The sequence below is a fragment of the Bubalus kerabau genome, chromosome 16 (genome assembly GCF_029407905.1).
Source record: "Bubalus kerabau isolate K-KA32 ecotype Philippines breed swamp buffalo chromosome 16, PCC_UOA_SB_1v2, whole genome shotgun sequence".
Lineage (NCBI taxonomy): Eukaryota > Metazoa > Chordata > Mammalia > Artiodactyla > Bovidae > Bubalus > Bubalus kerabau.
The window spans coordinates 77,298,769-77,322,347 of record NC_073639.1 but is presented as its reverse complement, the minus strand read 5'-3'; the positions used below and the strand labels follow the sequence as shown (position 1 = coordinate 77,322,347).

General features: G+C 63.0%; 2 protein-coding genes across 3 annotated transcripts; one reads left to right on the top strand and one right to left on the bottom strand.

Annotated features, from left to right (window-relative positions):
- The first annotated feature begins 496 nt into the window (after positions 1–496).
- Positions 497–4,993, top strand: LOC129629941 (protein DGCR6). Of its 2 annotated transcripts, none has more exons than XM_055550173.1 (5): positions 497–759; positions 834–994; positions 3,033–3,133; positions 3,997–4,137; positions 4,520–4,993. In XM_055550173.1, the coding sequence occupies exons 1-5, from the start codon at positions 650–652 to the stop codon at positions 4,523–4,525; spliced, it is 519 nt and encodes a 172-aa protein (XP_055406148.1). In that variant the 5' UTR covers positions 497–649; the 3' UTR covers positions 4,526–4,993. The 2 variants fall into 2 exon arrangements, with proteins under 2 accessions (XP_055406148.1, XP_055406147.1); XM_055550172.1 differs by having other exon boundaries at positions 507–759; positions 4,557–4,993.
- A 460-nt stretch (positions 4,994–5,453) lies between these two features.
- Positions 5,454–22,497, bottom strand: PRODH (proline dehydrogenase 1). Its single transcript, XM_055550171.1, has 14 exons — positions 22,225–22,497; positions 18,393–18,601; positions 14,501–14,535; positions 14,058–14,207; positions 12,714–12,778; positions 12,349–12,465; positions 11,896–11,975; positions 11,382–11,463; positions 10,917–11,009; positions 10,516–10,662; positions 9,879–10,054; positions 9,574–9,672; positions 6,224–6,312; positions 5,454–5,940 (listed from the first exon to the last, which is right to left on the bottom strand). The coding sequence occupies exons 1-14, from the start codon at positions 22,495–22,497 to the stop codon at positions 5,753–5,755; spliced, it is 1,803 nt and encodes a 600-aa protein (XP_055406146.1). The 3' UTR covers positions 5,454–5,752.
- Between the last annotated feature and the right edge of the window lie 1,082 nt (positions 22,498–23,579).

Below are 23,579 nucleotides of genomic sequence, written 5' to 3'. Positions count from 1 at the left end.
GTAGGTACAACCACTTCAAAAGACAGCTGGGAGGTGTTTTCTAAAGCTAAACAACACGATCCAACAATCATGCTTTCACTTTTTAATTAACTGCTTTGAAAATCTATCTCCAAATTCAAACAAGAATGCAGTTACACCCAGCAGCACTATTCACAATAGGCAAGGTGCAGAGCCGGGTGCAGAGCCGGCCGCAGGGTAAGGGGAGAGGCGGGGTAAGGGGTTGGGGGGGAGAGTAAAGGGCGGGGAGGGGCGGGACGGTAAGGGACGGGGCGGGCAGAGTAAAGGGCGGGGCGGGTAAGGGGTGGGGCGGAGGGTAAAGGGCGGGGCGGCTGGGTAAGGGGTGTGGCGGCAGTTGGTAAGGGGCGGGGCGGGGGGGCAAGGGGCGGGGCTTCAGGGTAAGGGCTGGGCGTGGACGGGGCGGAAGGGTGTGAGCCGGGCGCCGAGTAAGGGGCGGGGCCCCGGGTAGGGCCGGGGCCAATGCGGGCTGCTCCTCGGAGCCTCCTCCAGGGCAGAGCCGCCCTCCTTCCGCTGAGGCCAGAGCGAGCCGCGGTTTGTCTGGAACTGTTGTGAAAGGGGGCGTGGCGCGCCGCGCTGCGCTCTGACGTGACAGGACCGCGACGTTTGCGCGGCGGCCGGCGGCGCGGGCGCCATGGAACGCTGCTCGGGCGCTTTGGAGGAGGCGGCAGACGGGGCCCGGCAGCAGGAGCGGCACTACCAGTTGCTGTCGGCGCTGCAGGGCCTGGTCAAGGAGCTGCCCAGGTGCGCGGCCGCTGGGGCGGGCGGGCCGGGGGGCCGGGCGGGCGGGCCGCGGGCTCACCGCGCTCCGCCCGCAGCTCCTTCCAGCAGCGCCTGTCCTACACCACGCTCAGCGACCTGGCCCTGGCGCTGCTCGACGGCACCGTGTTCGAGATCGTCCAGGGGCTGCTGGAGATCCAGCACCTCACCGAGAAGAGCCTGTACAACCAGCGCCTGCGGCTGCAGAACGAGCACCGAGGTGCGCGGGGGCGGGGGCGGCCTGCCGGGGATGCTTGGTCTCGGGCGGAGCCCTTCTCCGGGTTCCGCTCGGCAGCAGCCCCTGAAATCGACCTCATTGAGGGCGCGGGGCTTGATGACAGATGGGATCCAGTCAGCTTCACTTTGTCAGTTGCAGTGTGACCTTCGCGCGGGACCCCCAGAGACGCTCTCACCCGCTCCCAGGCGAGATCTGTCAGCCCGCGGGCAGCTCTGGCTGTGGCAGTAGGCCGCCCGCGGCGTTGGCAGCTTTGCAGCTCCCGATAGGGCCCGTTCCCCCTCCAAGGTGCATCAGGTTCCCATTCACGGAGCCCCGAAGCACCCTCTGGGCCCTGAAAACTCGTCCCCTGGAGCCACACGCTGGGCAAAACCTCCTGAGCCTTGGCCCCTCCCAGGCATCCCTACAGGGGTGGGAGCGGCCTCCGGAGCCCCTTCCAGCGGGGTGTGCCAGGCTGCTCTTCCGGCTCCCTCAGATTTCTCACCTTTGTCATTTTATTTTTACCCAACTTTATTTTAAAAATAAACAGGGAAGTTGAAAGTACACTATAATGAATACCCATACGTTCTCCAGCTCCACTCAGTAATTAAAGTTTTGACAAAGTTCTTTTTGTCCATCAGTGTATGCAACACCGCACTACTTCCCCAGAAGCCCTCAGCATTCCTCTAGACCAAGGTTTTCAATAGCAGTGCTGCTGGAATCTGGCTGGACAGGTCTTCATAGTTCTTTGCAAAACATGAAACAGCATCCCTGGCTTCTATACTAGACGACAGTGGCACCTTCCCCCAGAGCCGACAGCCAAGAATGTCTCCGGACACCCTTGGGGTCAGCCTTGGTCCGGTGTTAGAACCAGCGATCTAGAACAAGAACACTGCTGTGTAACCACAATGGATAGAAATCAGTCATTCCAGGGAGCGTTCTGACGTTCAGACACACCAATTATCCAATAATCCTCAGATTATCCACTGACAAGGATCCAGGGTGTGGTTGTGCATTGCACTTTGGCCTCTGCTTCTGAAAGAATTCCCACCGTTTACTGTGGTGCTGACTTTTTGAAGAGTCCGGGGCATTCTGCCTTAGAACATCCCCACTCTGGATCTGATGGACTGCCTCACGCTGACGTCATCCCTCCCTGTTCACCTTCTGTGCTCCCTGTGACCTGGACAGTGTGATGATACGCCCACTAAACGTTTGTGGCAAAAGTGCCTTCTGGTGACATAAGGTCCCTTCCCTGTGGGGCGGGTTTGATGGACGTCTGTCCCCGGATAAGTGTATCTCTGTCAGGAATGGATGTTGGGTTTTGTCAAAGCTTTTTTTCTGCATCTTTTGAAATGATCGAGTGGCTTTTTGGTGACTAGAGTGAATTAACAGTATTTTTTAAATTCCTGGGATTAAACAGCATTCCTGGGATAAATCCTACTTGGTCATCATGTCCTTGGGCCCCCTCTGGTCTGTGCCACGCTACTCCCTTGGGAGCTATGGACAGGGTGTGCAGGGTGGCTCTGCCCCTCTGCCAACCAAGGATAGCAGAGGAGGAGTGACTGCCGTGCCCTGGAGCAGAGGCCATCCTGCTTGTGCCCCTTTCCCGGGCCCTGGCCTGCATGGTCTCTGGGACATCTCAGTGGATATCCCACGGATGACAGGCAGGTCACGCCGGACTCCTGGCCTGTAGCCATGTGAGGCTAGAAACCTCCAGCCCGCAGTCTCCCTCACCCCCATCTTCCAATTCCCTGTGCTCAGGCTGTGGCCCTGGCTCCACCCTCACCCCACATGCCTGGCCTCCCCCTCCTCTAGGACCCTGGAGCCCTGCTGCTGCAGACCGCCATACCCTGGCTGAGGGTAGGCCCGAGTAGGCTGGGGGCTGTGTGTCCAGAGCTCCACCCAGTACCCGGTTCAGGCCTCCACATCCCCACGGCTGGCCTGCTGCCTGTGGTGCTGGGACAGCCGGAGCACGCCCTTGCCTCCTCACCCCTCCTCACCCTCTGCCACCTGACAGTGCCTCTCTGGTCTCGTCCTCTCCCAGTGCTCAGGCAGGCGCTGCGGCAGAAGCACCAGGAAGCCCAGCAGGCCTGCCGGCCCCACAACCTGCCTGTGCTCCAGGCGGCCCAGCAGCGTGAGCTCGAGGTAGGGGTATGGGCATGGGAGGAGGGGGGGCCCACCTGCGCTCTGCTGACAGGGCTGTGTGGAGGGATCAGAGTGGCATGGGAGCCAGCCTGGGCCACAGGCTGGGGTGGGCCGCGAGGGCCTGACGCGCCCGCGTGTTGCTCTTTGGGCGGGTGTGCTTAGCATGGGTACCACAAAGGCCTGACGTGCCCATGTATTGCTCTTCGCTGGGGGGTGTGCATTTGGCATGGGTGAAGAATGTGTGGTGCCCCCACCCCCTCCACCTGCTCCCCCAGACCACAGCTCCTCAGCCTTAGCCTGTGCAGGGCAGGTATGAGTGGGAGCCACTGTGCCCCATGGCCACAGGGACGCGAGGACAGTGGTGGGAGGATGGAGCCACCAAGTCCTGTTCCCAGGTGGACAGGAACAACCCAGAGGCCCACCCACAACCAAGAACCCCCAGGGGAGGGTGCATGCCCAGACTGGCACAGGGTCCCAAGGCAGCCCCAAGCCAGGGCATGCAGGAAGGAGGTGCTGAGCAGGGCGGTGGCAGCTCTAGTGGGAGGAGACACGCAGAGGCTGAGAGACGGCGGTCAGCTGGACAGCCGGCAGAGGTGGGGCCAGCATCTGGCCACTCATGGTGGTGCCAGGTGGCACCCGGCAGAGCAAAGGGAGGACACCTGGCAGGAGGTGGGGAAGAAGGGTGTTGGGAGCAGGGCTCTGGGTGAAGGGAGGGTCGTAGGTGCGGTGCATACACCATCCTTAGTCTTGAAGCTGGAGCAACTGGGGAGGGGAGAGGGGCCAGAGGTGGCAGGCCAGGAGTGTGTCTGCGGCATCGGTGGGCAGACAGGAGGCTGAGCCCTGAGCCGCCCTCTCCGTGGCAGGCGGTGGAACACCGGATCCGTGAGGAGCAGCGAGCGATGGACCAGAAGATCGTGCTGGAGCTGGACCGGAAGGTGGCAGACCAGCAGAGCACACTGGAGAAGGCAGGGGTGGCTGGCTTCTACGTGACCACCAACCCACAGGTCAGTGCCGTGGGCCTCGCCTGGCACAGCCTAGGGGCTACTGGTCCCCAAAGGCCACGTCCCCTCTGGGGGTCTAGCTGGCCGCTGACGGGCCTCTGCTGCCAGGGGACAAGCCAGCTGCCTGCAGGGCATCGCCCACCTTGCTCAGGCCTGCTGTGTCCCACAGGGCCCTCATCTGCAGTTCCCTGCATCCCTGCACACCTCCATGTGTGCCAAACCAGGGCAGCTGCAAACGCTGCTGTGGGCCGAGTCCCAGCTTCAGCCCCTTTCTGGCAGGCAGTGGCCAGACTTCCCCCACGGGCTCCCTACCTAGTGCCCCCTCGACCCTGATGGTCACCTCGAGTGCCTGGGGAAAGGAGGCTGATTCCCTGGGCTCTGCCAGGGCTGAGGCGGACCCCCTGGGCCCATCTGCACCCCAGGAGCTGACCCTGCAGATGAACCTCCTGGAGCTCATCCGGAAGCTGCAGCAGAGGAGCCGACAGGCAGGGAAGGCGGCCCTGTGAGCCTGCCCGCCCTTGACCGCCGCCCATCCCAGCCGGGAGCACCGCCCCGTCCCGCAGCGACCACAGGCAGCAGACAGCCCCTGGCACTGGTCTTCCTGAAGCGTGGCCACCACCCTCCCAGCAGCCTGCAGGAGGGGCACCCTGTGAGGAGAAGCGAAGTGGACCACACCGCCCTTGCCCCCCACCCGGGCTGCTGAGGGTGGGCAGGCAAAGGGCACAGCAGACGCAGCTGTCTGGCTGCCTGCCCTGGCCTACCTCTTGGCCCCTCCCTCAATAGGTGCAGCCCCTGAAAGGGACAGGCTCCCAAACTGCGTGTGACCCCGAGAAATAAAGCTGCCTCAGTGTGGCCTGCACATGGCTTGTGTGACACTCTGTGGAGCCAGTCATGACCGGGCCCACACAGCCCTCGTCTGGGGGCTCTGTGGTCTACAGAAGTTAGAAGATGCCCCCACCACCCACATCACAGGGACCCCTCACCGCCAAGTCCCAAGGCACTCGGGCCACAGCCAGCCTGCTCCATGGGCTGTCAGATCAGCAGGAGCCTGGTGTGGGTCACTGGGGGGCAGGGGTGAAGGGCACGGGGCAGGGAGGATCTCAGGGGAGACACCAAGGCCGGGCAACCACGAAACCTGCCCATCGGAGTGTGCTGTCCATCTGCATTGCTCCGAGCCCAGCTCTGGGGCTGGGGTCGGGGTTGTCCAGGGCCCTGCCTGGCCAGGTCTGCACGGAGCGCCTGAGGCTGGAGTGGCTGAACCCGACCCTAAGGCCGCCCAGGCATCAGAGCCACTCCCTCAGCCGCAAGCGAGGGCTTGATGCTGTAGAAAAGTGGTTTATTGACAGGCCAGCTTCCGCAGCCAGCCGCTGCCCAGTGTGGGGCTCAGGGCGCCAGGGTTGGACTCTGGGGAAGGTGGTTCTTAAGGTCCAAGGTCGTGGGGGTGGGCAGAGCAGTTCCTGACGGCTCCCAGCTCTTCTGGCAGGTGTGGGCCTCAGCCCACATGAGCAGAGCAGGGGCATGCAGGCTCTCCCAGCTCAGGGTGTAAAAGGAGATCGGTGTGAGGCTGGGGTTGGCCGGAGCCTGGGGAGGTCGCGGCCCGGGTGTGGGTGCAGGTGGCCTAGGCAGGCTGGTGGAAGAGGCTGCCGGTGCAGAGCCTCCGCTTGAGCTCCTGCCACAGCAGCTGCCGCTCCCGCTGAGCCCCCTTCATGACCCCGCTGTTCTCTAGGGCACGGCGGGACAGGTAGGGCAGCACCTCCATCACAGGCCCGTAAGGGACATACTTGTACACTGGGAAGCCTGCCTGGCCTGCACGCAGGGGAGGGAGTGGTGAGGCCCCACCCACAAGGAGGCCCAGCTCCGCCCCCACACCCCTGCCCCACCCCCGGGGAGACCCGGCTCCGCCCCCCGCATCCCAGCCCTGCACCCGGGAGGCCCAGCTCCAGCCCCGCCTCTGGTGAGGCCCAGCTCTGCCCGCATACCCACCCACGGTGCTACAGCCCCGTCCCCAAGGAGGCCCAGCTCTGCCCCCGCTCCCCAGCCCTGCACAAGGAAGACCCAGCTCCAGCCCCACCCCGGGGAGGCCCCTCACCCAGCGGGAAGCTGATCTGGTCGCACATGCCCAGAAGCTGTCCAAAGTACACCTGGCGGTCGGCGGGGTGCAGGCCCAGCTCCTCCATCCTGTAAATGGGCAGGGTGCAGGCTGAGCCCCTCACCCCAAGAACCCTACCCACAGGGTAAGGTGAGGGCACAGGCTCTGTCCTGCCTACTGCAGGCCTCCGCCCAGCTGCTCCCGCTGCAGGCCACCAAGTGTCCCCTCCCCCAGCCAGCCTCCCCTCCTGCTGTGCTTGCCCCCAGCTGCCCAGAGAGGCAGACTCACCCAGGGCAGGCCCTCCCATCACCCCCTCCTCAAGCCCTCGGTACCAGTGCTGTGTTCCCAGCCCCTCACCCTCCCCTTGCTGGCTGCCCTGTGCACACTTCAGTCCCCAGCCACTGGTGGCCACTGAGCCTCTGGAGGATGGATGGTCTGAGTAGAGATGCACTGCACACGTCAAACACACATGGGCCTCTGAAGACAATGTGCAAACAGAATGTGGAGTATCTCACTGCTTTTCTGAAAACGTGTTTAAGTGCTGCTGTTTTGGGTATGTGGGGTTAATTGAAATTTATCAAATTCAACTTCTGTTTTCTAAGGTGACTGCAAAGCATTTGGGATTGATGCCCATGACTCAAATTTCTCCTAGTGCCGCTCAGACACTGAAGTGGGGGCCCCAGATTCGATCCACACCCTCCCTACTCTCGCTTCCACTTGTAGGATCTTTAAAAAATCCCCAGGGTTTTAAATATTTATGCACCAGTGATGCCCACACTTTACCCCGACTCCTGACCAGGCAGGTCCACAGCCACCACCCTCCCTCCACCTGAGTCCCCACACCCACCCAGGCTGGGCCCGTCACAGGACCCCCATCCCGTCCCTGGAGCCCACCACCCTTCTTGCTGTCTCAGGGCCCCACCCCAGGCTCCCAGACCACTCAGTGTACCTCTCCCTGGACATCCACACAAGGGCCGTCCCACAGACCCTTCTCTCCCTCGCCCGGGGCTGGGCTCCGAGGTCGAGCCCCAGTCCGGGAACAGGCAAGTGGCATCCTGTGAAATCTGCCCCTCCACACCCCCCACTGCAGCTCCTTCCATGCCAGCCACGCCCACAGCCGTGTGACCGCAGCTGCCGCGGCACAGGAGAGGCTCTCCATCCACCCAGTGACACCTGAGCAGGGCCTGACTCGTTCTGGCCACAGAACCACAGCAAACGTGGCACGGGCAAAGGCCTGCTCTCTCCGGGTCTTCTGAAAGCCTGAAACCACCTGTGGAGAAGTCTGAGCTAGCCTGCTGGACACCCGACCTGGGAGCCAGAGCCCTTCGCTGCCCTGGCCACAGATGAACCCGTTCAGGGCCAACAGAACCCCAGCTGACCACGGATGCAGGACAACCCCAGGCCAGGCCCACCCACCCTGCTGGCTCACAAAACACTGCGCAGGCCCCCAAGCTGTGGGTGGGCTCATGACTTGGCCAAACCTAACCCAGGCTCTCTTAACAGGGTCCCTAACATGTGGCACCAGAGACCACAGCGCTTCCCCAGGAATTCCAGCCCAAACTCTTCCAGGCCCAGGGCCCCTGGAGCAGGACACAAGACCCCAGCCTGCCTGCAGGGCAGAGGCTCCCCCAGAACGGCCTGGCCAGGCTGCGGGGCCTGGGACGGCAGGGCACTAGGGTCAGGGAAGCTGCGTCTAGGGCCGCAGGACTAGGCCAAGATGGGAGGCCAGACCAGCTCTCATGGAACGATCCAGAAGCTAGGAGAAAGGCCTTCTGTGGACAGTTACACCTTCAGCAGTCTCATGGTCCTTGCCTAGTCAGGCTGAGAGGACCGGCCTGGGACCAAAAGCTGAAGCTCAAAAGGGCAGCCACAGGCGGCTGAGACTCTGATGGGGACCTGAGGAGGTGGGCGCCGGCAGGGCCTCTGTGAGCACCGTCGGGGGGACCCTGGGCACAGAGGGACCAGCCTTGATCAAGGCTCCAGCACAAAATTGCGTTTTAAGCCTAAGCGAAAACCAGCTTTTAAAATTTGCAACTCAATCCTGTGTTCCTTCCAAAGTCAAGGAGGCCAGAACTCATCTCCCCTGAGCACAGAAGGGTGCCCCTGGCCACCCCACATCCAAGGACGGGGCAGGGTGTCCAAGGAGGCCCCAGGGAGTAAGGGAAGAGGCGGAAGAGCCCACCCGGCTGGGACGCCAGTCAGAACCCCCCACCCCACCCCAAAGAAACACCTGACCCCCGCCCCCACAGGACTCCAGAGGCTGCCCTGGCCACCCCACGGCCTCCACACTCCTGTTCCCAGCCAGGCGGCTGCAAGGGCAGGCATCAGAAACTGTGGCTCTGAGCTGCAGATTCAGGCTGCGTAAAAGCAGCCTTTGGCAGGAGAAGACCAAGCAGGACATTGCTGAACCACTCAGGACAACCAGTCACTCCAGGCAGCACCAGCAAGTGCCCCAGGCACACCCCGGCACCTCCAGTACCCAGGCCCTGGCTAGGGGTACCCGCTGTGGGAGAGGGGCCTGCCTTGCCCCTGGGGAAGGCGCAGGCCAGCCAGGCCACCACACACTCAGCTTCCTGTGGGGTTGGGGGAGGAGCCAGAACCCCTGGTGGGGTCCACGCTCAGTTGAGATATGAGATGAAAGAACACAGGATGGGGAATCTCCCATCCTGTGGTTAGGACTCGGCACCTTTACTGCTGGGTGGACAGCTGTAATCCCCGTTAGGGAACTAAGGAGCTTCCCCGATGGCTCAGCAGGTAAAGAACCCACTTGCAACGCAGGAGACACAGGAGACCAGGGTTCAATCCCTGGGTCGGGAAGACCCCTGGTATCCTTGCCTGGAGAATCCCACGGACAGTGGGGCCTGGCGGCCCACAGTCCATGCGGGTCACAAAGAGTCGGACACGTCTTGGCAACTGAGCACTGCGCTGGGGAACTAAGATCCCACAAATCACAAATCAATGCCAAAAAAAATAAAAAGGCATGTATTTCATCTCATTCCTATCTGTGACTTACAAGGCTGCCCCATGGGGACACAGCCCACGTTAAATCCCAAGCGCAGTTTAAAGTGCTGCGGAGCTGTCTATAAACGAGGCAACGCGTCTCAGGTCGCCAACGTTTCACGCTGTGTGAATCACCTGATGACACTTATTTTTAATCAGAAACCTGAGGAAGTCCGGTATTAATGCTAAAAGCCAAAAGAACTGCAGGCAGCCTTTCTGCTACTGCAGCTAGATGCCCAGCTGGGCCCAGGGGGTCCAGGGGCCACAGATGTCCCCCAAAACCCCCGCCTGCCTCATGCTTCCAGCGCAGCCCCGGGCACGGGGCAGGGCAGGGGGGTAGTAGGACCCACCTGCGCAACGTGAAGCGCACGGTGTCCTCGTTGTGCGAGGCCACCATCACCGCGGCCCTGGCGTTGTGCTTCAGCTCCTCCAGGACATAGTCCAGGCACCTGGGGGGGGAAACGTGAGCCAGGCCCGCACAGCCCCCTGGGGGCAGAGGCCGCCCGCCGGCCCGGGGTTCCGGGACCACGGGAAGGAGCGAGTGTCCCGCTCAGCTGGGGTCGTGCGTCCAAGAGCATGGAGGCCGGCCCCCTGCAACGCCCGGCCAGCCCCTCACGCCCAGAGCCCTGCCCCCTGGGAGCCCGGCGCCGCCCACCTGTGGTACACAGCACTGGTGGCCTCATACGTGGGGTTGATGGGGTCCTCGTAGCCCACCTCCAGCGCGCGGGCACGCTCCTGGGCCATGTATGCACCGCGCACCAGCTTCGCCCCGAAACACCAGCCCTCCCGGCGAGCCAGCTCCACATCCAGGATGACGTTGTCATAGGCATCCTGCGGGCCGCGCCAGAGGTCAAGGATGACCGGGATGGGCCCCCCTCCAGCCTGTGTACCCCAGCGGAGCCTCCCTGGGGCCTGGGGGCCCCCAGCGTGTAGCCAGCAGCTGTGGCCACTTGGCAGGGGCTCTGCAAGCCATCAGCACCTGCCGGGACCCCACCCACCCACTTGCCCTGTCCCCAAAGCCCCAGCGCCAATCCCTGGTCCCTCCAAACACCCAGCTGGGCCCCAAGTGGCCAGCCCGGGTTTGCACTCAGGGTCCCTGAAGCACACGCACAAGTCTGGGCGGGGGCCCAGAGCCTGCGTCAGATACTTGGAGAGAACCAAGCTGTAAAGGGCCGGAGAAGACAGCCACTCAAAACCTGGGGGGTTGAGGCACTTTAAGTGGACTCAGAAAGCTGCTCCATCCGTGTTGCTGCGGCCCCTCATCCCCCAGCGTGGGGCGGGCAGGCGCACACCCTGAGGTAGCACTGGAACGTGTTGAAGATGAGCGGCCTCTCCACATTGAACCTGCGCTGCATCTCCAGTGTCAGGCGGCTGATGGCTGGCTGGAAGTAGGTCTGCTCCGCATCCACCATCAGCCGCACGCCCACCTGGTTGGCTTTCTGAGGGATGCAGAGGAGAGAGTCTGTGTGGGCGCGGGTGAACAGGCGCCCCCCGACCCCACTGCGTCCTGGGCACCCCCCCTACCCAGCACATATGGGGCACCCCCCCAGACCCCAGCCCATCCGGGGCAGTGCCCCGCTGACGCCAGCGCATCCCCAGCACCCCCAATCCCAGCGCATCCCAGGGCAACCCCCTGACCCCAGCATGTCTGGGGCACCCCCATCCCAACCCCAGCACGTCCCGGGCACCCCACCTCGGCTAGCACGTCCATCCTCTGCAGCATGCGTGTCATCTGCCGCTCCTCCTCCTCTGTGAACTGGGACAGCAGGGGCTCCAGCCGGCCCGTCTGGGGGCGGGACCATCCGGTCACAGCGGCTCCGTGCCCGGGCCCCTAGGCCAGCACGGCCCGCTCCCGTGGGCGCCCTCTACAGGGCCTCCCGACCTCCCAGGCCTGGTGCCCAGGCCCCACTCCCCCCACTGCCGTGTCCACGCATGAAGGCCAGTGGCCCGCCCAGGGTCCCCCAGCCACCAGGACCCAGGACCACGCTGCCCCCAGGACGCCGGCTCCCGTGCAGGCCTGGCCTGCACCCGAGGAGTCTGACCCCACACGAGGTGACCCCCGTGCCTCCCCGAGGAAACCCCGGCTCTGTGCCTGGGGCCCCCTACAATGACCCTGTGGGAACCACGAGGCGGGGACCAGCTGCCCGGGGCACATCACCTGCATGTTGGGGACCACCAGGTGCCTGGAGAGCTCGGTCCTGCTGTCGATGAGGCTGCACCAGTCCAGCAGGTCCAGTGTGCTGCGGGAAGAGGCGCGCCAGCAGCGGGCGGCAGCCTAACCACGGCTGCCGGCGCCCGCCACACGCCCAGGCCCCACACCAGGCCCCTCCCTGTGGGAGCGCCCCCAGACCAACCCCCACGAGGCCTGCCTTGAAACACAGATACAAATGGAAACAGTACATCCTCTGTTTATGAAACAGAAGTGAGACACAAGACCCTTCAGAGGATCTCAGCTGCCCTCACCCTCCGCCCACCTGCCAGGTGGGTCCGGGACAGCGGGGTGTAGCACTCCTACTCGAGAACTCAGACAATTCCCTGGGAAGCTCTGGGGTTCGGGGGTCCCACAACCCAGCAGAGAGTTAGCAGGATCGGGAGAGGCCGTTGAGGCTCAGCCAGAACCCCGCCTGGACGCAGGCGGCCACCCCCGGGGACCTCAGCGGGGCTCTGCCTACCCAGACACTCCCAGCGTCTCTGCGGTGAACCAGTCCTCAATCTCCGCCCGGGACGCAATGCCCATCTTGACCACGCTTTCCTGCAGAAGCAGGGGGGGGCGTCGGTCCCTCCCCGCCCCCCCTTCCGGCCCTTCTCACAAGCACCTCCTGCCCTGCCTGCTGGCCTGCAATGCCAGGCTGACCTCCTCACACCAGCACGAGACCCGGCTACCTTCTGCCTTGGGTCTCTACTCCATAGACGGCCTCTCCCTGCTGCCCGCCACCCCCCAAGGTTCCCCACATGCCTGCCCACCCTCTGCGGGGGCCCTCACTCCCACCCAGCACCCGCCTGCCGAGTCTCTCCCCGCCTGCACACAGGCCCTGGAGAAGTGGCGGGACTCAGACATGGCTGGGCCTCCTGGGCAGGGTTCCTGGCGGCCCACCTGCCCACAGCCACCAGGGAGGGGCGCCCACCTGCAGTGCGGCCACCTCAAGCTTCGTGTCCACAGCGGCCAGCCCAGCCTTGCCCTGCTCAGCAGCCACGTGGTGGAAGAAGCGTCTCCACTTGGTCAGCACGTCCGAGAACTGCAGCTGCAGACGCCAGCCCTGAGCTTCCACCCAGGCGCCCGTGAGCCTCTCCCGGGACCCCCTGCAGCCCAAGCCCCCAAGCCCACCTGTGTGCCCAGCTCCTGGCCTGAGCCCACCGAGCCTGCCCGGGTGCACTCAGAGCCCAGGCACCAGCATGTGAGTGAAGGCACCTTCGCTTAACACTCATAGTGCCCCGCGTTCATACCAATCCTCTGCGGGTGCGGGGGGGTGGGGGGGGTTCTGACATTCACCAGAAACTGTGGTCTCCCCAAAGCTGTGAGCTTAATGGCTGAGAAGCCGTCCTCGCTGGCTCCGCCTGTGAGAAGCCACAGGAAGAGCCATCAGGGCCTTGGGGGTTAGGGGGACTCTGAGCCCAGAATCTGTGCCACTCCAGTCAGGACATGTCTCAGCAACATGTAGGAGGCTGCAGGCAGTGGGCGGGGCCACACCTTCCATGGGTTACCCACGACACCCAGCCCCAAGACCCCCAGAAAGAGAATGATCTCACTCGAATGATCCACCCAGTGAGACAGTCGGTGGTACCAGCACACCTGTCCTCCCGGGAGAACACCTGTCCGCCCTCGCCCCCAGGCCCAGGCGGGCCACTTGGCCCTCGGAATCGGCTCTGGTGGCTACCTGGCAATTTCAGGCTGCGGGGGCAGCAGCGGGAGGGGAGGGCCCTTCGAGGACCCAGACACCTGGGCCGGGTGACCAGCCAGGGCAGAAACACCAACCCTGCGTGGCCCGTGAACGCCCTGCGCACAGCTGCCCCTGACGCCCCCGCAGGCAGGCAGGCAGGCCACTCAGAGGGCTTGGAGCTGGCCACGTGCGGTCAGGAAGGCGGGGGGCCGGAGAGCGGGGGAGGCCTGCCCACGCTCGCCCACTTAGTTCCTCTCCGGTGGTCTCGGCACCCAGGGCCGCCCCGAGGGCACACGGACACAGACTCGCCCGCAGAGCACCGCCAGGAGGCAGACCACGCTCCGCAGCCTCCGTCCCTCCTGTCTAGCTGCTGGAAGCCCATGATCACACCTCTGCTCATCTGTCCCCAGGCCAGAACCAAGGAGATGCTCTGAGCCCTGGACACCAGGCAGCCACTGTCTATGCGACCAGTCAGGCGCCCGATGCTGACCCCAGCAGGCTGCCTCTGGGTGGTCCTCATCCTGTCCCTGAAGTGTTCACAGTGTCGGGGCCCTAACAGGAGAGCCGTTGGGGGCCCGCTGGGTTTCTGAGACTGAAGCACACCGAGGCCTGCATGCCTTCCGGCTGAGCTGCCTCGCGAGGGGGTGGTCCTACCCAGGGGCCACGCGGGGCAGCATCTCCCTCCGGGAGGGCACAGCCGCAGCCCCTGGGACGGTGCTGCCCTCGGCAAAGCCAAGCGCCGTGTGACGAGATCCAAGTCCCCCGGCAGGTCCGCATCTGGGCACCTGGGGCCAGCCAGGCTCCTCAGGAAGCAACGGGCTGGACGGGGTGTGTGAGCCCAGGCCACCTCCCGACCTCAGCCACCGAGACGCGGACCAAAGCCTGGGTGAACGCTCCAGCCCCTGCCTCGAGCTCACCCCCCAGCGTCCCTGAAGCGGGGGCCGCCCAGGCCTCACCTGAGGCCTCGATGCAGCGCAGGAAGGTCTCCATGTGGCTGTCACACTTGGCCTCGCTGGCATAGAAGTAGGTGCGGGCGCTGGTGACCCCGTCCCTGCGGTCCCCGAAGGCCCGGTGCGCCTGGAACTGCTTTTCCCTCTTACTGACACCTGGGGGCAGGGGTGCCAGCCTGAGTCCCCCTTCCATGGCCCTGCACATGGCCCCCGCCGGAGCTGCACCTGCTCTGCCTCCAAAGCGGCCTGTGCCTGCTCCCTGACTCAGCCCGGGGTCACACCCAGGTGGGGAAGGTAGAGCCCAGGCCCCCAGGAAAGCCAGGAGGGCGTGTCACCTGCCAGGGCACCTGGGGACACGGGCTAGAGGTGCAGTAGCAGCCCTGGGCCCCAAGCCAAGAGGTGTGTGCGAGGGGAGAGGGCTCACTCCTGACCGGCTCCCCTTGACTCACCGCAGCCTTCACGCTCCAAGGCTGAGGAACAGGACCTGAAGGAGAAATGGGAAGGGGAGGGTCAGGCCCCCACTGCGGAGGGCGGGCAGGAGGGGCAGACAGGGGGATGCTGAGCCGGACACCGACGAGGGGGGCAGCTCACCTGCCAGGTGGGAGCACCCCGCCCCGCCCACCCCACCCTCCAGGGTCATCTCCTCTGAGCCTGGCAGACAGGGCCTGGCCGCGGACAAGCCCTGCACCCCACAGTCTCCCCCCAGGGAGCCCCTCCTTACAGCGGGTGAGGGGCAAGCAAAGCAACACACAGCCCAAGGCCTGGGAGGGTCCTTCCTGAGAGGAAAAGGCGGGCCCGAGACAGGGTGGCAGCCAGCTTCCGCCCCCCTGCCCTCCCCTCACGGCGGCCTGCCTCACCCACGTGCCACAGGGTTACTTTTGAATCCATAGCCCGAAGGTGTGTTTCCAGCATCCACCCTCCCTTGGCCGCCCCGGCCATCACACCTGAGTACCCAGGTCCTCCCGAGGGCAGGACCCTAGGCCACCCTGGAGGAGGCACCGCAGCTGCAGCCTGGCAGGGCAGAGGGATGCCACGGCTCCCATCCACACCGAGGCTGTGGGGGCTCGGGCCTGCTCCGTCAGCACACAGCCCAGAGTCCACCTCTCAGGCGACTACCTGCCACAGAGGGGACACCGTCGCTCAGAGGCCCCCAGGGCTGGGGCCAGTGACAGTCCCAGGTAGCGGCCAGCCACCTGCCCTCCAAGCCCCAGCCAGGCTCCAAAACCATGGGGAGCAACCAGCCACACAGCCGCAGTGTGGGGCCAGGGCCCAGCCTGAGCAGAGAGCACTGGGGGGACAGGGCTGTGGTTCTCGAGCGGGCCTGCAAGTGGGTGGGGCCTCTGGGAGACAAAAGGGGCAGCTGACAGGCTAGGGGGAGGGGGTGTCATCTCAGCATGGGGAGAAGGGTTAGGGTTAGGGTATAGGCATGCACACACGTACACATGCACACACATGCAGCCATGTGTGCACACACGTGCACACACTTTCAGACACACATGCACACAAAAACATGCGGACACACGTGCACACATACACGTGCAGAAACACATGTGCAGACATGTGCGCACACAAACATGCAGACACGTGAGCACACATGCAGGCGTGCACACATATATGCACGGCCCAAGATGTGGAGAAGGGAACAAAAGTGCACCAGGAAGGGCAGGCACAGGAGAGAATGGCAGGAATGACAGGAACTCCCGGGCCACGCCCTCAGCCATCTCTAAGCTCAGCTCTACATCAGATTTGCGGGCTGGATGCCTTTTAGGAAAAAATAAACAGTGAGGGGGTGGGGGTGGCGCAGTGGTAAAGAACCCGCCTGCCAGTGCAGAACACTCCAGAGACACAGCTTCAATCCCTGGGTGGGGAAGATCCCCTGGAGAAGGAAATAGCAACCCACTCCAGTATTCTTGCCTGGAGAATCTCATGGACAGAGGAGCCTGGTGGGCTACAGTCCTCGGGGTTGCAAAGAGTCGAACACGACTGCACGACTGAGCATGCACACACGTAAGAGGTGAGGAGAGACCCCGCTGGCCACCCCCACGCTGAAGGAGAAAACAGGACAGGCTCCATCTTGAAAGCAGGACTCCAATTTGGGCCGGACTGTGGACTTTGATCTATATGCCCAGTATCTATGGAAACGACATACCAACTGGAGGCCCCTGGAAGGAGGAGCCCCAGGGCTCTCCATGCCTAAAAGAATACCCTATTTATCTGTGTAACCAAATAGAATCATACATTCTATTATGCTTATTGGGGTATGACCACAAGCCTATTGATAATTGTCCACTGTTAACTACCTAGGCTTAAGGCATATGAATCACGGGTTGTATCTTTCTTTTTCCTTTGTTCAGACTAGTTTCAGGGAACCTTATACACTTAGGGTATATAAGCTTTTCACAAAGACTGGTCGGGGTCCTTGGCTAAGAGGAGATTCTGCCTTGGGCCCGCCGGTGTAATAAACTGCACTCCACTATCTGCCTTGTCCTTCTGAGTTTGTTTCCCAGAACGCATGGCTACAATACCAGCTCTGCTCTGATTAAATGTGGGAGGCAGGAGAGAAGCACGGAAAAGCCTGGCGGCCCCAGGTCCTGGTTCCAGGCAGCACCCAAGACCCCGCACACAATCTCAACCGCGATCTTCACCCTGGGGACCCAGGCCAGGCCTGGAACAGCCAGGACAGACATGTCTGCGTCACAGCCCATCATCGGGAGGAAACCTCACCCTGCTCCTCCGCCCCGGGGTGCTTAGCTGGCTGGGGGTGCCCTGGGGGGCTCCTCTCCTGGAGTGAGGACCCTGGCCTCCACCTTCTAACATTTGTTCTGGGAACCACCGTCCCACCCTGCCTGGATGGCCCCTCTGCCTCCCGCTTCCCACCCTGGGAAGCCCCCCAGGCCCCTCCTCCCAGTGGCAGAGGCATCAGCATCATTCCCAGGGTAGGGTCTAGGGGCCTGTGATCACTCGTTCCCCCCACAGGAGCTCGATGGCTGGATGTTGGATCAGCGCCCACGAGCCCGGTTCTGCACCCTCAGCTCGGCCCCGCCGAGCACTCGGGGCGGCCAGGCAACTGCAGACAGGCCGCCACGTGAGGACAGGGAGGGACCGCAGCTCAGGCCCAGAGGCCAGCTAGCAGGGCTCCGGCAGGACCAGCGGCCCAGCGGCCCAGGGTCACGAGCTCCATGCCTGCGGCCAGCCCCACCTCCCAACGCTCCCCTGCAGGGCGAATTGCCCAGGGCGGGAAAGGAGGCTTTTCATACCAGAGAAAGAACTTCTATTGTGAAACCACCAACCCCCACCCAGACCCAGTGGGACACAGCCCATTAGTTATTCAAAAGGCAGCCCCAGGCAGCCACCAGTCACCAGGAACAGGGGGTGCGGAGCTGGAGAACCCTGCCTTCACAACAGCAAATTGAGAGACAGGGGCTTGGCTCCCCAAGCCAATCGAGCAGCGGCTCCACTGGGACATTCCGTTCCCAGGGCTGGAGTCTCCTACGACCCATCCCCTCCCTGCCCCTGGCCAGAGAAAACATCAAGCCTGAGATGGGGCAGGCGACTCAGAAAGCCTGTTCCCCACCCTCACTGGCTCAGGCGCAGCTGACTCAGCGTGGCCTGGCCTGGAGGGGAGCAGAAACCAGCCCAGCAACCAGGCAGGCATTCTGCAAAGCAAGGGCTGGATCTGCCTGAGTCTCCAATGGGGGACCCGTCCTGTGGCCCAGGAGTGGGGTGGGGGTGCCCTCCTGCCCCCACACCCCCTGCCCAGAGAACAGACCCCTGCAGCCAGTCAGTGAGCTTGGCGAAGCCGCCGGGCTGGCCTGCCACACGGAGCCGGCACATTCCATCTTCCTCGGATGCCCCGGGCAGGCGCCACAGCTGCCGGGAGGACCCCAGCTGCTAATCGGGAACGGTCTCGGGCCAGGCAGAAGGACCGCCTTGGGGGCCAGAATCCTCTGAAGAGATGCTTCACCAGGAAGCCAGAGGACCACCAATGCCAATGTGGTCGTCTGTGCCATGGCCAATCAACTTTGCCAGCCGCCCCCATAGGGTGAGAGCAACCTATAGTTTTCACGTATCACAAGGTACTGCTCTTGCTTTGCTTCAACCATTTACAACTGCAGCCATGATCCTTAGCCTGCAGACTGTCCCAAACCAGGAGGATCAGACTGTGGGCCAGGGTTGGCCAGCCCCAGCCTCGGGCACACAAGGCCTTGGTGAAGGCTCAGGCCGTCGTCCTCACGGGACGAAGGCCCAACCCCAGGCAGGCCCAGGAGGGCTGTGGAGGTCAGGCGGCCGGAGCTCCCCCAGCGGTCCCGGCCAGTCCCGCCCGCGTCGCGTGGCCCTTACTCCATCTCCGTGCGCTCGGCCTCCTCAGGCGTCAAGTCCTCCTCCACACCGTAGTCCAGGATGGAGCCCACGCCGAAGGCCCTGTTGTGCTGGATCAGGGGCCGGATGGACTCCTGGTCCTCGCCAGCCACAAACTGCCCGTAGAAGGTCATCTTCATCAGCGTGTTGAACAACCTTTGCCCCAGAAGTTTCCTGGCAAGATGCAGCAGCTGGAAGGCAAGGGGAGCTGCTGTCCAGGGCCACCTGGGCTTCTGGCCCCCGGAAGGACTTACTCCCCGGTCACACAAAGCCCTGACACGCTCCCCAGGGCCACATTCGGTGCAGGGCCCTGGTTTTACGGCCACACCACCCAGAATGGCTTGCTTCCCACTCGTAGGAGCTGGCTGTGCCCAACTCCTCGTCAGAGTTGGCCTGTCCCCAGCGCTGCTCTGACCCCTCTCCTGCCCTGCAGACTCACAGGTGAACCCGGAGGCACATGGCAGCCACCTGACCACAGCTGGGTGGATATAGTGACTGGCGGGCCTCTCCAGGAACAGCAGCGGTGAGTTCACAGCGTTGTCTGTATCCACGCCTCGGCTGGGGATGACGGGGACTGGTGTGACTTTCTCGGAGGCAAGCACCCAGAGTTTTCAATGTTTTGCTCACTGCTTATTCCAAGTCCCTAAAACACTGCCTGGCAAGGGGCTGGCCCTGCAGTGGGTGCTGAACAGATGAACACACAGAACTCCGAGTAAGCACGAGTCCCGCTGGAGGCAGCATGGGCCAGAAGTGAACCGGGTAACTGCCCCCAAGGGTCTGAGAGACAACCGCCGACCGGGGGCCAGTGGGGGCTCGGCACAGTCATGCGTCCACCGCAGACCAGCAGCCCAGGCGTGCGAGCCCCAGGGGAAGACAGCCCCCCAAACCACTCAGCTTTCTCCTCTACCCGCCAGCACCACACCCCAAATTCCTGCCATCTTCCTTCAAATGGGCTGAGCAGGTGCCTCCTGCCCAGCGCAGTTCCAGGCTGAGTGAAACAGAGGAGGGACTCCCCTCCTAGTTGTGAGGAGACCCAGAAGGCGGGAGGGGCAAGGTCCTTCACAGGATTCAGAATGGGGGCGAGGGGGTGCCGGACAGGGCAAGAGGAGGGCTGTGCCAGGCAAGGAGGTGACAAGGCGGGAAGGAATCAGGATGGGGTGCAGGGGTGACCGCTGGAGGACACACCCACCACCTGTCCGGGAATCCCTGTCCCACCTCCAGCACCAAGACCGGGACAGTCTATGGTTTCTCAACCCCAGTGAATAACAGAACCCCACTTTCTTGTGGGGATCAGGCCTCAGGGAACCATCTCCAGTCCAAGCAAAAGCATGGGTGAGTCACAGGCCTTTATCCCCAAACCAGCGTCAAACGGCCCACGCCACCCCAAGGCTGACACAGCTGCCCTGCGCCTGGCACTCCAACAGACACTCAGGGGGCCACATGGCATGCCGAGGGCAAAGGTTTCTAGGCCATCACCTCTTCCTGTTGGCAGCCTTACCCAGTGTCTGACTTTATTGCATCTAGTTGTTTTTATAAGGAAGATTGGAAATGGAAAGTGAAAGCCCCAAGCTGGGGGAGGGCAGCCTTCTCCTGCCTCCCAGGAGCCCGGGCCAGAAGTCAGGGAGGCTGTGGGCCTGGGCAGCCTCACTGAAGGGCAAGTCAGGTCTCCAACAAATCTCAGTTCAACCCAGAGGCAGACGAGGCAGAATCAGGGACCTGAGAGCCAGCACTCAGCTGTGGGAAATCCCTGACATCATACATGCCGATTCCGAGGACTGTCAGAAACATGGCGTGGACGTGGGTAAATAATCTAGGCTGTACAGGCCACACAGTCCATCCTAGCCACCCAGCTACTGTGGAGGAGCCCCAGCCAACACTCACTGAAGGATCAGGAGCAGGGCTGATGCTGAGGTGTGGTCCAGGGACCTCCTGGTCCCCTTGTGCCCCTGTGTTGTCAGGGGCAACAACTCTGAAGGCCCCACCAGGTCCCACCCTGGCACGGGAGAGGCCAGCCTGTCACAGAGGGCGATGGAAGCACTGGGGCAGGGCTGGCGGTTTAAAGCCCAGAGCAAAGCAGCCTGTAAGCTCGTCCTGGTGCCCAATGTGCCCTGGGGTGGCTCCACCCGAGACCAGGTAGCCCCACCTCTTCCCCAGGTAACAGCATCCTTCATGGATTTAGAAACTTGCACCAGGAACGCAGACACTGTAAAAGACTCGGAGATGCCTACACGTGAGGACAGGTAAGGCCAGTTCTCTCGCCTCCCTGCCCACACCCTTCCCCCAGGCTCTCTGGCGCTGGCTCACACCCAAGCACAGAGGCTTTCATCACAGAACACCTGGATGTTCTAAACCATTCACAAAAAGGCCTCCCTGTGGGCAAGTGCGGGCCCCCACTGGGTCCGGAGCCAATGCCACAGCTCAAACCGGGTTCCTGCAAGCTGATACTCCCTGGGGCAGGAGCTGCACAGACCTGCACTGGCTGGGCAGGAGGAATTTCTGCTGCAGGCCAGACTATGAGAAGGACCAGGTCTGGGGAGCAGCCCACAAGCTCCACAGTCTAGTCTCCGCCCAGTTTCCTCCAGCACCAGGCACCAAGGTCACTGTCACCAGCAGGACCACCAGCAAGGACGACAGTGGGACAGATCCCTCGGAGGGTGGGCAGGGCACCGCCCACAGTGACTGGGCTCCTTAAGCATGTCCCCAGGGCACAGGCAGAGCACCAGGGGAGAAGCCACCTTGCTCTCCAAGCATCCACAGCACTGTCCAGGGGCTCGGGCCCCAGGCAGACGCCCGAGGGACAGTGGAGATGGCCTGTCCCTCCTGTCATCGCCCGCAGTGCCCGAGGACTCCAGCTGTGCGGACTTCTCTGCTGATTCTGAGCCTAGCCCTTCCAAAGCCACCCAGCTCTAACTCTGTCCTCACCATCCACCCATCGTGGCCTCACTTTCACCTCTGCCCAAGGTGTGGCTAGGTGCTCCTCCTGGGTCCAATCTCCCTGGCCTCTCCCTGGAGCCAAGGTGCCCTCCACACGGCCTCACTGAGACGTCAACACCACCTGCACGCAGAGCCTTCAGGGCCCTCAGCACCAGCTGGACCCTTGCTTTTAAACTGTTCCCAGGGTCACCCTGACAACAGCGGCTAAGACACTTCTGCTTTTTAATTTCCCAAATCCCTCACACCTTTCAAAGTCATTGTGCTCAAGTTTCGAAAGTCAGATGTTTGAGCAGCTTCCCATTCTCTCTCAACATTGCCTGTTCACGATGGTCATGTGTGGGGACCCCAGTTTCCAAGAACTCTGGGGTTCCAGGCTATGAGCCACACACAGCCAGGCTACCTTTTCAGCAAAGCAGATGACATTTGGTTTTAATCTCAAGTGAACACTGTGTATTACTGCAGGCACTATACAGCTTAAACTTTAGACTGGTTTTTGTTTTTAATTGCTATGGTGAAGAATTCGCCTGCAATACCTGACACCTGGGTTGGATCCCTGGGTCGGAAAGATCCCCTAGAGTAGAAAATGGCACCCCACTCCCGTATTCTTGCCTGGGAAATTCCATGGACAGAGGATCTTGGCGGGCTACAGTCCGTGGGGTCGCAAAGAATCGGACACGATTGAGCGACTGAACAACCACCCACAGCTGACATGTGATCAAATTCACTGCCTGAAAACCGCGTGCAGGAAACACCTCCCTTCCTAACTTCCCGGCCACGGGCTCCAGAGTGCCCGCTCTCCACCCTGAAACCTCGTAACGGCTCCCAGACGGGTGAAGGTCCGCGGGGCCCGGCCGCATCCCCGCCCCGCGGCCCCGCACACCTGCTCGTGACGCGCCAGCAGCGCGGGCGAGGCGCAGAGATTCAGCACCAACAGGCTGCGCGCCAGCTCCCAGCTGCGCCGGCTCCTGTACGCCTCCTGCGTGTTGCCAAAGTCCACAGCGGGCACCGGCGGCCGCGCGGTTTCGGCCGGCCCGCACACGGGCTCGGCTCCCGGGCCCGCGGCGGGCTGCTCTCGGGCCGCCGGCGCGGTAGACAGCGGGGCGCGGCGACAGAGGGCGGAAAGGTGCACCCAAGACGTTCGCCTGAGACCCATGGCTGCTGTCCGCCCACGCCGGGGTTCCTTAAATAGGCGCCCCGGCCGCGCCCCCGCCAGGCTCCGCCCCGAGCTCCGCGCCACGCCCCTCCCCGAGGCTCCGGCCCCGAGCGGGTCTTTGGCAGGCCCCGCCCACGGAGCCACTCCACGTGCACCCGAGCCCCGCCTTCTCAGCGGGAGGCTGCGCCGCAGAGAAGACCCCGCCTTCTTGGCTGACCTCCCTGGCTTCTTCTCCTGCTCTGCTGGAGCCCACCCTGCACACATGCACACGTGCACATCTGGGCTTTGAGACGCCGGGTCTGCGGAGAATCCGGGAAGGCGAGGGTGATGCTGCTTCTCCTCCAGTGTAAAGGCGCTTTGGGAAACCCTCCCACCGACCGTCCTCTCCCTGGCCTAAGGCTCAAGCGCTGAAGGAATCTTGCCAACTCCATTCTCTCCCGCCCTCCCGGTCCCACCGCCCACCCAAGGGGCAGGCATGGACCACCAGGCTCACCTTGGACGCCCTGACCTGTCCAGCACTTGGGGACTGCGTGACTGTGCGGCGGTCCTGTGTGTCACAGAATCTTCAGCAGCACCATTCCAGGCTTCTCTGTGCCAGACGCCAGCAGCACCCCTCCCCCAGAGCTTGCTAACGTCCCCTGGGGACCCCATCATCACGTCCACATTGATGGAGACTTCTCGACTTTGTCACGGGCCTCTTCCCCCCTTCCCCCTGCTGGAGCTGAAGACAAACAAGGAGAGACACGGGGGACGGGCAAGTCAAGGCCCAAGGGTCAGGGACTTGAGGGTCCTTCCATCAGCTCAGAAACTTAGCTCCCCTGGGCGTCCCCTGGGGGTCCAGGAGCGGAGACACCACACTCCCAGAGCAGGGGGCCCAAGTCTGATCCCTGGTCAGGGAGCTAGATCCCTCATGCTGCATCTGAGACCCAGTGCAACCAAAGAAAGCAATATTAAAAAAAAAAGAAAGAAACTTAGCTCCCCAAGAGTAGGCCAGCCTTGTGAGCTGGCTGTGGCCAACAGACTGCCCCATTTTCCTTTCATGGATAAGCTTCCCTCCTCCCCGAAACCCTTCAGGGACTCCC